Below are 13,890 nucleotides of genomic sequence, written 5' to 3' on the forward strand. Positions count from 1 at the left end.
AAACGTTCCCCAATGACCAACACGGGCAATTCTAGATCTGTAAAACTACCCGGAAAGAGAAAGGTAGGAACTGCCTAGAGAAGATCCTACCTAAAACATAACTCTGTTAACACAAGATACTCTGGGCAGAGGTAGGAGGCCATACTTGATTTTGTTAACGCGTATGAGCGTAGACCAAATGTTTGTGCCTTTCATCAAGAGCCCCAAGTCAAAAATGATGTTCACTAATACATCACATCTTTTCCAGGATCAAGCTAAAAAAACTGAAAATCCCACCCCAGGCTCTAGACTGAGGCTGGATGTTCAGTTTGTGGGATGGGAGGCTATGCTGTACAAACACTCATTCTTGATTCTAACTACTTTCTCATCCTGAAAAGGGATGGTGTCACCTCCAGAAACTCCACTCTGTAGCGTACCTAAAGGTTGACCTTGCTTGATGCTACAGGCCTTTGCGCGTACCTTCTTAGCTGCAGGTAGTGCGCCATCACTCGCGCCCTCTCCGCGTCTCCTTCTACTGCCGGCTGTGCTGCTCTCTCTTGTTTCTTCCTCTTGGTTTTGTGAGAGTGCTGTCGCCGGCTGCCTAGAATTAGAAACACAAGTGAAAAAATGGTCCGGAGATAGTGTACTGCCCCTTTGTTGGATCTCAAGAAATGACCGTGCCAGGGTGGAGCGATTCTGGCGTGGTGTGCATGAGGTCCTGCGAGCGGTTACGCATGTCGCGCTGTTGCCTGAAGCGAGGAGATGCTTGCTGAATGTGTGGGAACCGACCGATTACTCGGTTCCGCAGACGCGATGGGTGACTCTGGGATATATGATAGCTAAACGTGACATTGCTCAACTGTGGGGATCTGTAATGGCTGGATTTTCTGTTTAGATGGGATCAGCCCCCAGGGGCCCCTGTGACCCAGCCAAAACGTACTCACCTTCCGTCCTCAGGACTCCTCTATATCCAGGCACCTGGTACCTACCTGAGGATAGGGAACTCGCAATATACAAGCTCATATTATTAAGAACACCACTAAATCTATAGGGATACTAAGAATACTCACTGATTACTAGGGATATCCATACCCTACACCACACTTATTCACATCAGTTGGTCTCGCGGTCGCCCTGACCCAGACCGTTCTACCCTAGGGCAGATCTGCTACACACGGGCCTGCAGAACCCAATGCTCCCTTTTCCAAATCGTTCGCGATCCTGCGAAACCTACACGGCGGTATCCCTCCCGCCGCTCTCACTTATACACGGGCTGCAATCCGGCAGTCCTACACGCTGGTAATCCTCCCCAGCGCTCTCATTAACGCCGCATATCAACGACGACCACATTCCTATGAACACCTATACATATATATATATATATTGGGATATTATCTCAGCTGTCTACTCGGGATGAAACTACAATAATAACTTTGAATGTGGGTCCAGATTATTGTGTATTACCTGCTCTTGGCATCAAAGGTCCACTCACTCCCTATTTATGTGATCACCACTTACCTGATTGGGATTACTCATCCATTCACGCGCCTAGTGCTCACCTAGGAGCTTCATTTACCTTCAGTGAACAAGAATAGGGGCTACACACCAGTTTGTTATAAACTGGGGGTCATTTATTACAGTAATATAAACATTAATACAAATCTAACAAAGGCTATAGGTAGAACACACTACTTAAAAGAGAAGGATTACACATAACAGGAACACTCCGCTGAAAGGGAAAAGATTAAGTGTAGCTAATGTGATGAAAGCGCTATCACCTGATTAGTGTGAAATCTTGTTCTAGCTGTCATCTGGGTTCCTCTCTCGTCTGTGCCTTGGCTCATCTCATGCTCTCTCTCTCCTGCACTCTTGGGTACACCTCTGCGCTGATCGCTCTGTCTCTGGACTCCTCTCCCCCACACGAACTGTCTCCACCTTCCAGCTTCAATCTTAATGGTTCCTGCCGCTCTGATCACTGTTCATTCCACTAGCTTATTCACTCTGTCTCTGCGCCAATGTCCAATTAACTCCATCTGCTCCCATAGGTTAGTCCACGATCTCTCCTCCGTCCCTTCTAAAAGGCATTACTTCAGACTCCAGCTATTCACACCTCTTCCTGATAAGCAACTGCTTCTGACTGCTTCCTTCAGTTCCAGCTCAATATTCAACTCAGCTCTTCTCCAGATTGAACTCTCTCTCTCTGCTGGACTCTCTCCTCGACTGCCCTCTGACTGACTCACTGACTCCGCCTCTGCACTTCACAAATATAGAATGCTGTTTCCCCATGGAAAGTTCCAGCCATCAGCCCGCCGCCCACCGGGTCTCTGCATCACCTCGCATCAAGGACACTTTCCCAGCTGGCCAGGCTTTTGTTGTGTCTTCTACACAGAGAATAATACAGCCTACCGATAAGGGCTGGCCCAGACCGGTTCTCTCCAAGTGAAAAACAGCCTTAACTATAAACTTTGCCTTTGCCCTGAAAAGCCTCTCAGCTTCATCAAGATGGAGTCCCTCTAGCTCTAGGCCTGTAGGCCTGAAAGGGGTGAAATGCTCCTTAGCTCTGTCAGAATACCTACATGAACCATACCAATATGTCTAATATGTCAAAGCCAATAGGCAATAGACAGGTTAAAGTCAAGAATAAAGGCATATTAAGCAGCTATCCTCTTCTAGGTCTGGAAAAAGGGCTTAAAAGGGCCAACACAGGCTAAGAATGCCTATACTAGATGCGAGCAAGAATAATGATCTATTATCACTGCTAAATAAAGCCAAAAACCCTGCCATAACAGGATCCCAGAGGCCCCCGGCGGTGTCGGCCTGGAAAGAACACATGGATTGGTGCATGTTCCGAGAAAAGGTGGTGTATGTGGCGCGGGGTAAGCCTGGTGCATGGGTGAAGGTATGGGGCCCCTGGAACGCCTACCGCGGGGGTATTTGCGAGCCGCCGTTGTTGCCTCCCGCTTCACCAGCTCCATCCCCCTAGTTGACCCCCTCCCTCAGCCCCGGGCACAGTGTTCTCCCAGTCCCGGATCTGTTCCCCTTCCCCTCTCTGGATTTCTGTGGATGGTTGGGGTCCCCCACTTGAGGAGCACGTGTTGTTACTTTCGATTGCGGGTTGCCTTGCGGGTGTGGTTTTATGTTGTTGTGTTGTATAAAACGAAACCGTATTGTGGGCTCAGAGTCATGTGGCCCACGTTGTTGATACCTCCTGCTTTAGCGTCTCTGCAAAGCCAAGTGCCTCATTGTATGTATGTCATTTGCTTCTGTCACTTTAGCGGCCGGCCGGAAGGTTGTAGGCCCATACCTGTATATATTTGAGATTGCAATAAACGGTTTCAAAAAAAAAAAAAAAGAAATGACCGTGCCAAGTACCTCTTGAATGATTGTGCCAGAAAAGCATGTTAACAGCATGTTGTAAATACTAAAATGTAAACCATCTGTGACTTACATATAGCTAGGAAGGCGTGCTGTGCAAGTTGCCTATTTCCTTGCATGCTGCCTGCTCAGAGGGTCCCTGGGTTGAGCTCTTAAGATTTCAAGGCCGGCGAGCAGAACAAACTAATTTTATTTGAGAGACTAGGTGTGGGGGACGGAGCAAATGTAAAGGTAACTTTGTCGATTAAATGTTTCTGTGGGAGAGAGATGGAAGTTTTATCTAGTGGCTGTTTCCACCCATGCTAAAGTTGCGCAGAGGATTAAGATGTCTGCTGCAAAGAACATGTCCTTGTGTGTCCAGAGGTTGTCAGGCGACAAGAAAAATGTAAAGGTGACTTTGGTGGTTAATGTTCCTGCTGGGCAGAGATGGGAGTTTTATCTAGTGGCTGTTTCCACTCATGCTAAGGTATCACAGAGGATTAAGATGCCTCCTGCAAAGAACATGCTATTTCCATTTGCTACTGCCTCACAAGGTTCCCTTGCAACCATTCCACTGCATCAGATCAGGTGCGCTTAAGGGAATTTGTTGGCAGGCCACCTATGCCATCCCACAGACTATCGGTGCTGCTCACTAAACTCGTATTTGCAAGATGACTTGCAATTTGTGTTATGGTTCTTATCGTTTGCTGTATCTCAGCCTTCCATGTGGTAATGGAGGCAATGGTGGGTGAGGTCCTGTGTTACACACCTAGCATACTAACATCTGCAGTCCTAGACCAAAGCCCTCTGTGTTCACAAAGGCCCACCTACAATCTCGGGATTCTGAGAACAATGCTTCCTGCTGCTCTGAGAGGAACTGAAGGTTGAAGCTCACGGTTGACGTGTAGCGCCCGTGGTGGATAGAATGAGTGAACGTGGGCTGGGGAAAAGAGTTCATTGGTGCGTCCCATAGTCTCGAAGCTGTCATGTTCACAGATCTGAGCAATATTGGAGAAATGGCAGAAATTGGAGTGGGCTGAAAATCAAGAGCATGTGGCGGACATGTTGTAATTGCTACTATATAAGCTCATGTGTCAATTTCAATAATATTTGTATTAAATAACAAAGCGTTCGTCTCTGTCCTATAGTAGTCGGCGATTCGATCAAACTATACAGCCTTTAGTCCACTGTATTTTGTTATGTTGCGGGGGTGGGGGAGGGGAAGGGAGGAGTAGAATAGGCGGGAATAGATGCCTACACAAACCTCCCTTTATGCATGAATGAGCGCGACCTTTAGAATTGGATTAAAATTTAGATTTCTTGGCCAAAGCACTTCCAGGAAATATGTTCCGAATGACACAACATTACAGCACACATCACGTGACCTCGCTGCAAATGTTCTAACCAGCTTGGAGGCTGCTTGGTCCTGTTTTTTTCTGGACAGTTCTGTTTTTCATAAAGCCCCAAATACAGGTCTCTGTCGCGGATCCTCGGACAGTGTGTTGTGCTGTAAAATGCTGCAGCTTGCGGAACACAGCACACCCTTGTCCTGTGCTTTGCCCTGTATTCTTGTCACTGTGGAATGCTGGTACTTCATTCACAAGAAGAAGAGATGAGTCCTGGGTGTTAAAATGCGCTCAGGCCTGATTTATGACTTATTATTTTTCTGAAGAGAGGGACTCGTTTTGAGATTAACCTCCGTGCAGGTTGAGGAAAACGATGTAACATTTCCTGTTGAAATGTACTGCTGGAAAAGCAATTTCAAGAAACAAGGGAGAAGATACCGACCTAGGTCTTTGAATGCACAGCAAATGTGGCAAGATAAGAGCAGGAATTACAGCCCTGTTTACAATAGAGCTTAGGGGAAAATCATTAAAGAAAATAGTGCTTACAGACCGTAGATAAAACAGAGCATGTAGCAACGCAAGTAAAAATTACAGTCCTTATGGGAGGTTACAAATGCAAACAAGGCGTTACTAAGAATGGACCTCTAAGCCTATTCATGAATCAAAAGCAACCATTTAGAACGGACAGTAACAGGAGCAAATTGAAAAGATGGTTGGAGCTTCAAGTCCATACCTGAATACAACATGCCTCGCTGCCCAGGCGCGACCTAAAAAATGAAACTTTAATGTGCAACACAGAGACCCTTGTGAGTTGAGGTGGACACATTCTGAGGCGATGTATTTATTTTAGGGTAGGGAATGGTGATAACAACTAGTACATTTTTTAACTAAAATACATTTAAGGGAACAAGTATAGAGTGTTCACACCCATGAATCTTTGTTCGTCGGCAGTGGTGTCGAGAAGTGGTGGCTGAGCTCAGGAGGCTTCCTTTAAGGCTCTCTCGTGATGGATGATGTGTGTATATGTGGGTGGTGTCTTGCAGCTGGTGTGTCTCTCTTTCTGTGCACTTGTAGCTCTAGTCTACGTGGAATGTGGGAATGTGCAATGGTCCGCTCGATTAGAGTTTTGGCTGCGACATTTGCAGAGCGAGGCATAATTTTGAATATCCTCTGCTGCTGGAGTGCATTGGTAACTCCGTAATTACTGATTTAAGAAACCAGGGCTGTGCAGGGCTTCTCCTTGATGTATTGATAGGAGGTCACCTCAGGTTACCGGAGGGGTCATGTACAGCAGGCTTCGAAGGTGAGAAAGAGAGGACAGACAGTATCACTGTGTGTTTTTAGAGGACCCTACAGGTAGGGAGTGGGGGAGAAAAGGCGACAAATATCCTGAGCTCAATAGGACAGCAGAGGTCACTGACTCTGGACGCAGCACAGAAAGGCTTGGGGTGGTTAGTAAGTTAAACAGCCAATTTATATTCTGTTTTATGGGAGCATGTTCTGCCTTAACTGCGTTGTCTCTGTGAGGTAATTTCTTAGGGTCTTGCAGCAGTCAGAGATCACTGCGAGGTGTCCTGTGGTTTACTACTGCGATTCCTTGGCCACAATACTGGTGAACTGTAAAGTACACAGCCAAGCTGCTCTCTTCAGGGATTGGACTATCTCAAGGTCATGAGGAAGAGAACTCAAGGATTTTCCCAGGAGGTGCAAGGGCTTACAGACTCAGATTGAGCCCTATAAGCTAATATTATCCTGTATGGGTTACTTCAGGTCAACTCCAGTCTTTGCCGAACCACTTGGTTCTCTTAGAAAAGCTGTTTGCGTGGTCTTTTCTTATTGACGGTAAGAGTAGATTTTTGCCTCACAGTAGCAAATGAGAACGATTTACAATCTATGAGTGTGGGAAGCCCTTGAAGTGAATATGAGCTCTGAGCGGGGGCAGTGAAAGCTGAATACAAAATCAAGTGTCCTAGGCGCTAGAATTGACCAGTGGATAAGATCCATATGTTTCTGGCCGAGGAATGTATTGATGAATTTGGTCATGCACTTTGTTATGTGTATATGTAAAGTGCACTATTGCCCTTAAGGGTATGCTGGCGGTGAGCAGGTGTGTGTATATGTAGCCCTGCCTCAGGCAGGTTGTTTAATTGACAAGCCAGTGCTACGCGATGGGCAACCCAATAACCACTTGCGAGCCAGGGTATCAATATCATATAAGGTAGATTGTCAACAAGGGATTAATCTATGGAGTTATTTGGTCAAAAACCAAAATAAGTTGGTGTCAAAAAAAGAGCTAAATTAAAGACATATCAAGTCAAATAATTAATCCTATAACTCAATTAAAAAAAGGACAAACAGGATTTCAAAAGGAAATACTTATGTTGTTTTTTTACTTGAATCAAAGTCAGTTGTAGGGTTCTTTGAGAATGCGTAACCCAACATACATTAATCATGTACAATAAAATTAAAGTCCTCCTTTGAACATCATAGATCAATGTATGTAAAGTCCTCTCTCTTAATAAATGGAATCAGTCCTTAGTACACATCAGTTGATTCGGTGATCCAATGATTACTGTGTGAGAAGTGGAGCAGGCGTTGACGTTTCAGTCTTTTGTCTCACATGTACGTGAAACCATCCTCAGGGACCATAAATTATGTGAGCTCAAAGAACCTTACAGCTGTGATTTTGATTCAAATTAAACACAACATAAGTTTTTCCTCTTGAAATCCAGTTTGTGTACACTTGTTTGTACTTGGTAGATTAACTCTTTTTGACACCAACCTGTTTTATTTTAAAATAACTCCATAAATTCTCCCCTTGTTGACAATTTACCTTATATGATTGATAAGCCAGGTCTTTAGCTTCTTGCAGAATTTAAGAAGAGAGAAGGCTGCTCTGATGTGGAGTGGGAGGCCGTTCAACACTTTGAGCGATGTACAAGAACATGTGTCGTCCTAATGTGGTTCGGTGTATGCATAGGATTAGGGTAAGTAGGAATCTTGTGGAGCGGAGGTGTCTGGGTGGTTGGTGGAAAGAGATGTGACTGTTCAGGTAGGTGGGGCTTAAGTTTTATAGTGTCTTGAATGTGTGTGTGTGTGTGTGAAGAGTTTCAGATGAACTCGGGTGAGTTATCGGAGCCAGTGGCGCTCCATGTGGTCTGTTATGATGCGAGTTCTGTGGAGGAGGTTGAGGAGGAGTCTGGCTGGCAAGTTCGGGATGGTTTGTAGTCTTCTGGTGTGTTGCTTGGTGATCCCGGCATCGAGGGTGTTCCTGTAGGAGAACTTGCTGATGACTAGGCAGAGAGTGACATTTTCTCTGGAGTTGCTTGGAAGCCATTTGAAGCTCTCCCTCAACATCTTCAGGTTGTTGATACAGGATGCAGTGACGACATTGACTTGTACGGTCTTGTCAAGTTTGCGGTCAATGATTATTTCGAGATTCCCGGAGCGGCTGCCGGGTGTGGGTCGGAGTTAGTCACCCCCCCCCCCCCGCTGCATCCTTTGGCGAGGTGATCTTGCCGAAGGTCACGATTTCTGTATTGTCGTGGTGAGCTGGAGACAGTTGGGGATCATACAGTTGGCGACTTTGATCATGCAGGCGGTGAACTTGATTCTTGTGTTGGCGGTCTTGTCCAAGAGTAAGAGCATGAGTTTATGTTGTCGGCATACAAGAGGATGTTGATGTGTGTGGTGGATGACGTTGGCCAAAGGATTATGTATGCGTTGAAGAGGGTGGGGCTGAGTGATGTGTACACTTTCTTCGAGTGATAGGGTTTTAGTGGCTGTATTCAAGTGTTTGCAACCACATAAAAGAGGGCATATTTTGAGAGAGAGGGAAGGATGTGGGCCAAATTAAATACGCAAGGAGTTGGGAAAAGAGTGTTTGCTTTAATTTGACTAATTGTTCTTCATCCACGGGTACAGATACAAGTTACCCAAACCTGCGACTTACAATATGCGACTGGGAAGCAGCACTCAAGTCTTACTTGCATCTGGAAACACACTCTCTCTTTTCACGATCCTGCACGATGGTGGTAGAAAAACGTGAGTGCTTACAAACAAAACACCTCCCCAATATTCAAAGACAGTGAAACCTGTCAAAATCTTATATTAAAGGTTGCTACGTTGGAGTGCCTGGCTTCCTGGTTGGTGCTATTCTGTATTGTACACTATTCTAATTAAGTGAAGTTTATGTTTTCCTCCTTGGACAAGTCAAGCCTATTGAACATCACACAAGTTGCTGCATGAGGCACAATTACATTTGTTGATTTCACAGTTTGTACCTGATGGACCTACTGTTCCTACAGGAAGTGGGAGCGTACATGTCCTCTCTTCGGCAGCAGGACTGGAGGTTGTCTCTTTTACAGCTGATTTCTCCAGTGTATCTCTCTCAGCAGGCTCCCAAGGTTTTCTCTCCAACTGGTTGGAGTGACCAGGCTCGCAGGTTACCAATGGAATCACGAAAGTCTCAGGCTGTTCCTCACCCTGGTTTTTTGCTTCTGTCCTGAAACAAAATGTTGGTCTCTTCAGACAAGTAGGTGTTACACATGTATATGCATTTATAAACTACAAACCAATCTGGGGAGTGCAAATGTGCTCTACCACTATAGTGGTTGTGAAGCGATTCTACAAAGCGTACATCAAGTAGGGTTTAAAATACATTTTTTACATTAAACCATTGCATCACACATTATTTACAATTTGATGTTAAACTATTTAAACAAAATCACATAACTTTTGTCCAGGTGGCAAAGCGAGTTTAGAAGCAACAGCTCCTATGGGTTTCCTCATTGGCTAGTATTGGACACATTGCACAGCTCCAAGAATGGTGTGGTGGTATGGCAGACCCGAGGCATGCACAGTTAAGAGGTGCAGGAAGAGGTGATCTTCCCTTCCACTCACCGCTCTTCAATGACTTCCTCTAATGCTCATGTAACACCATATGGCATCCTTTGAAAAAGACCAGCAACATTCCCTGGAAACCAAATGTAGCTTCTGTTCTCTTCAATCAGTACGTGGGACTGCTGGGACTTTTAAAGGCAGCATTGGGAGTTACCATTCACCATTATTCTGATTCCCCCCTCAATTAATCAATCTGTAGAGCACTTCTTGTCACTCGTGAGGGTATCCAGGCGCTGGCAGGGTCCAGTTGGTTAGCCGAATAGTCGGGTCTTGAGGAGCTCTGAAAGAGATGGGGAGGTCCGCAGATTAAAGGGTAGAGCGTGCCATGTCTTTGCTGCTAGGTAGGAGAAGGAGTGACCTTCGCATCTGCTACGTCGGATGTGGGTGTTGAGGGTTAGAGAAAGGGATGCGGAGCAGAGGTGTCTGTTGGGCTGATGGAAGTGCAGGCGGTGGTTCAAGTAGGTGGGTCCGCGGTTGTGTAGGGCTTTGTATGCATGGGTCAGGAACTTGAGGGCAGCAGACACTGAAAATATCATCATCCTAATGAGATGTTTGAAGAAAATGTCACGCAAACACAGTGAGAGAAAATAACTTGTCTCAACACTCCTCCTAATTTTACCTCTCAAAGCATCCAAAGTCAAATCGGCAACTCCTTTTCATCCTTGTAAAATTTCAAGTTTCATCCCACCGTTGACGTATGTGAAAAAAGTTATGAAACTGGCAAACTACAAACTGGTCAAAATTTCTGGGTTGCAGGAACTGGGCATTGGGACAAAAGTTCTTTGTATAGACTGAGAAAGGTTTGTCACCTCTTTTCAGGCAAATCATGGGTTTTCCTACCCAAATCTTGACGCTCTTCAAGTCCATTGAAGGTACTCCATATTTTTTTTGTGTTATTTGTCTGCAAAGTCATGCTCTAATGACAGTGGGTACGCAAAAAGAACCACACAAACCCGGCTGAGGAAAGCTACTGCCCCTTTATCAAGGCAAAGAGGTGACCAGCACTGCTGTCAGCAGAATAGCGTTTTAGGGACACAGGTCTTTTTACCTGTACCCACAAAGAAAGCTACCCATTGACTCTCACTTAAATGCCCCTAGATTGCTACACAACTTTCGTTCTTGACATTCAAGTTGCTGCAGTTTACAGGTGCGTTTTGGGTATGCAGGCTTTACGAAAAATAAATGAATGGTGGTGTCCATGGACTCTGTGGCTAGGTTTTCACAAAATGATAGTTACACAGACTACCCTTGTCTGAGGTAACCGCAACAGACTACATGTTGTTCCTTCCCGAAACCTGTCATACTTGATGGGAGGCAGGTGAAGGGCCATTCCCACACCTTTCTTCTTTGTAAGATTTAGCTGCTACAAAAAAAAACTTACACCAAGCCTTCGTACTGACAGCTGTTACCTAGTTGTAGTGCCTTCTCTAGGGTTAGGCTTTAAAGTCATCCGCCGTCTACTAGACCAGCTCATCTTGGTCTGACCTTGGACTGTCTGGTACAGCATCCAGCAAAAATGAAGGACTGATATGGTTGAACTAGAAAAAGAAATTTACGTTTAAAACAAAGCAGAAATTTGCTTTTTACTTGTGCTCCCAAGTTAGAAAATGTTGCACCCCCCCTTTAGTCAGTCTGGATATTGAGGAAGCCCTGGGAACAAATATGAATTGCGGGAAGACCATAATCCTGTGAACTAGAGGACCTGAGAAGCCAGATAGGACCTGTAAGGAGAGGAGCGGTCCTGGCACGGGACGGGCTGCAATATGTCCAGCCCTGCAAGATGATTAACAATGGAGGAAAAAAATACACCAGTAGGGATATCCCTGCAACTCAGCTGGCCAGGAAGAAGACAAAAGGCCACATACAAGCAATGCATGTATTGGGAGCCTCACAGATCTATCCTGCATCTACCGTATGAGCCTGCCACATAAACAAAATGTGGCCATATCTGCGCCTTCCTGGTCCCAGAGGGACCCAAAGGCTTCAAACATTCACACCAGTCATGGAGGGTCTGGTTTAGAAAGTTGGAGCAGATGTCCCCATTCAAAAACGGTTGAACCATCTTTCTAGCCTATATGGTTCTCCAGATAATATCACTTTGTGTTTCTGAAATCTAATTGAGTAATTACTATATCAAAAGCTGGGAGTTTTATCTCTGCTCCAGGAGGTGCTTGCACCTTTTGTTTTTTTGCTTAGGTCATATTTGTATGTTTCCTTCTTGTTTACTGTTTTTTTCCATTGAAGACCCAGCACTGGCTAGAAGACCCTGAATAGGAGTTACTGTGTTATGTTGTAAATGTGTTTCTAACTCCTGCCTCTATTCACAAGAGCTAACTCATCAACCTCGCTACCTTTGTAGGAGCAAGTGCCAACTGAAACCTTGGTCGTCCAAACAGAGTATAGCACTACTGGTAGCCCTGGGACACCGGTGACAAATGGAAGATCTGACACACAATACTTCTTCGAAACCACTGGCTGCACCAGAACCTCAAAAATAGACTTCACTCCCCAAATTGATCCATCCGTTCAAGCCAACAATTGGGGAGCAGAGATTGAAGAATAGGCCCCAGATGCAGGTTTAAACCACAATCTAGACAAATAAGTAAGTGGTGGAGATGCCACGAATAGCTCAGAATGGAGGCTACCTGCCTCACCCTAAAGGCACTACACGAAGGCCTAGTGTGAAAACAACAAATAACTCTACATAGTAGACTGGCCTGGCCGTGAAATGGGGAATAAGGGCTCCCACGGAGTAAAGGATGGGACGGGTCTCAGTGGTGCATGTGAATCACAGGAACAGTCCTAGTAAAGGGTCCCACAGATCCAAGCAAACCTCTTCAATCTGTTTGAGACTAGCTGGGCCTCACAGTTCTGGTTGCTGGGCAGCTTGAATGCTGGACAGTCTCCAACTAGGCTTTGGTCTACAAGGCCTTGCTCTTGTCATCAAGGCCGGCAGCACATCTTTCCCCAACGGCGAGTACAGCTTACGCTTCATCTACAGCAGGTCACGGCAGCAGAGCTTCCTCTCATGTTGAGGCTTGTTTCCAGAATTCATCTTGTTCCTGATTTGACATCCCTGTGTGCAGGAAGAGCATAGCTTCAGAGACCTACACAATTATAACACGTTGGGTCAAAGGGCCCAGGTTTCATTTAAAATGGAGGGCGCTGATTCAAAAGTAGGGCCAATCAACCGGCCTACCAGTTCAAAACCCTGGCTAAGAAGAACACATCTTGCCAGACTTTTCCACAAAAAAGGAGTAGGCGGAAGGCCCCACATGGTAAAAGGAAAGTACATTTCAAGGGTGATAGTTTGCAGTTCTCAAGTCAGGTCAATGTGATTGCCAGCAGGAAGAATTTGGGATGCAACTTAAGGCAAGAGGGTATATATTGAAGAAGGGAATTTCCAGACTTCCCAGTAAGAAGCAGCTGGTTTCTTTCCATGTTAACAGGCAGAGACGCAAAAGCAGAAAAGCAACACAGGCTGTCGATCCTCGGATCAGCAGGGAACAAATGTGGATTCCCCAGGCTTGTCCAGACAGGCTGGGTGTTTCTTGTGCAATATCTTTAGTGGAAAAGAACATGATGGAATACCTGCCTTAAAGGGGACATCTGGTTATACAGCCAACTGATAAAGCTACTAGTATTTTATCTCTGGCTTCCACTGTGAGATTGAAATCTGCTCTTTCCCAGGCGAAAGGAGGTACCTAATTAGAAGGGCCCAATTTACTTTTGGTTAGGTCTTGTTCACAGAGAGTTAACTTTTAAGTGACATTTGATGCCCCTTTGCTAGTTCAGGGTGTATGTATAACACATCTTCCAGCGGTATAGCCTCAGAGCGGACAGTCTCGTTGCTCTGCGCGAATCCCGAATATGCAGGAATGTGGGCGGTGTCCTACGGAACAGTGTCCGATCAACTGGTTTGTTTTCGCCTTCTCCTTATCTGCATCCATTGCTTCCTAGTGTCACCGTCCCCCCTAAAGCCAGTCTTTCCTGCTCCCCACCAAGCCTTTGTCTGCGCCCCATGAGCCTGCGTCTATGGCCCCCTTCCCACCCCAAGCATGTGAACCCTAGTCGACATGTGTCCCTGTCCAAACAATGTACTCTAATTCAAGCACTAGCCAAACCCCTATCCAAGAGACTTTGTACTCTGGTCATAGTGGTCATTCTCCCCTGGTCCAGTGCCCCCTGGTCTCCTGGCCCACTGGTCATGCTCCACTGGACCAGTGATGGTGCCTGCAGGACTCCATTCTATCAAGGCCATGTGGCCTTTAAACATGTTCTATTGACCTAAATAGTCTAGCTTTAACCT

General features: G+C 45.7%; 1 protein-coding gene across 2 annotated transcripts in view; it reads right to left on the minus strand.

Annotated features, from left to right (window-relative positions):
* The window catches only part of SCNM1 (sodium channel modifier 1), a 66,267-nt gene that overhangs the window by 2,161 nt on the left and 50,216 nt on the right, over positions 1-13,890 (minus strand). For both annotated transcript variants that reach the window (XM_085637397.1, XM_085637398.1), the window contains exons 6-7: positions 8,963-9,183; positions 460-580 (exon numbers count right to left, since the gene is read on the minus strand). In XM_085637397.1, coding sequence (XP_085493523.1) covers positions 460-580; positions 8,963-9,183 — 342 coding nt within the window. The remainder of the gene's footprint in view (positions 1-459; positions 581-8,962; positions 9,184-13,890) is intronic.

The sequence above is a fragment of the Triturus cristatus genome, chromosome 12, assembly GCF_964204655.1.
Source record: "Triturus cristatus chromosome 12, aTriCri1.1, whole genome shotgun sequence".
Taxonomy (NCBI): Eukaryota; Metazoa; Chordata; class Amphibia; order Caudata; family Salamandridae; genus Triturus; species Triturus cristatus.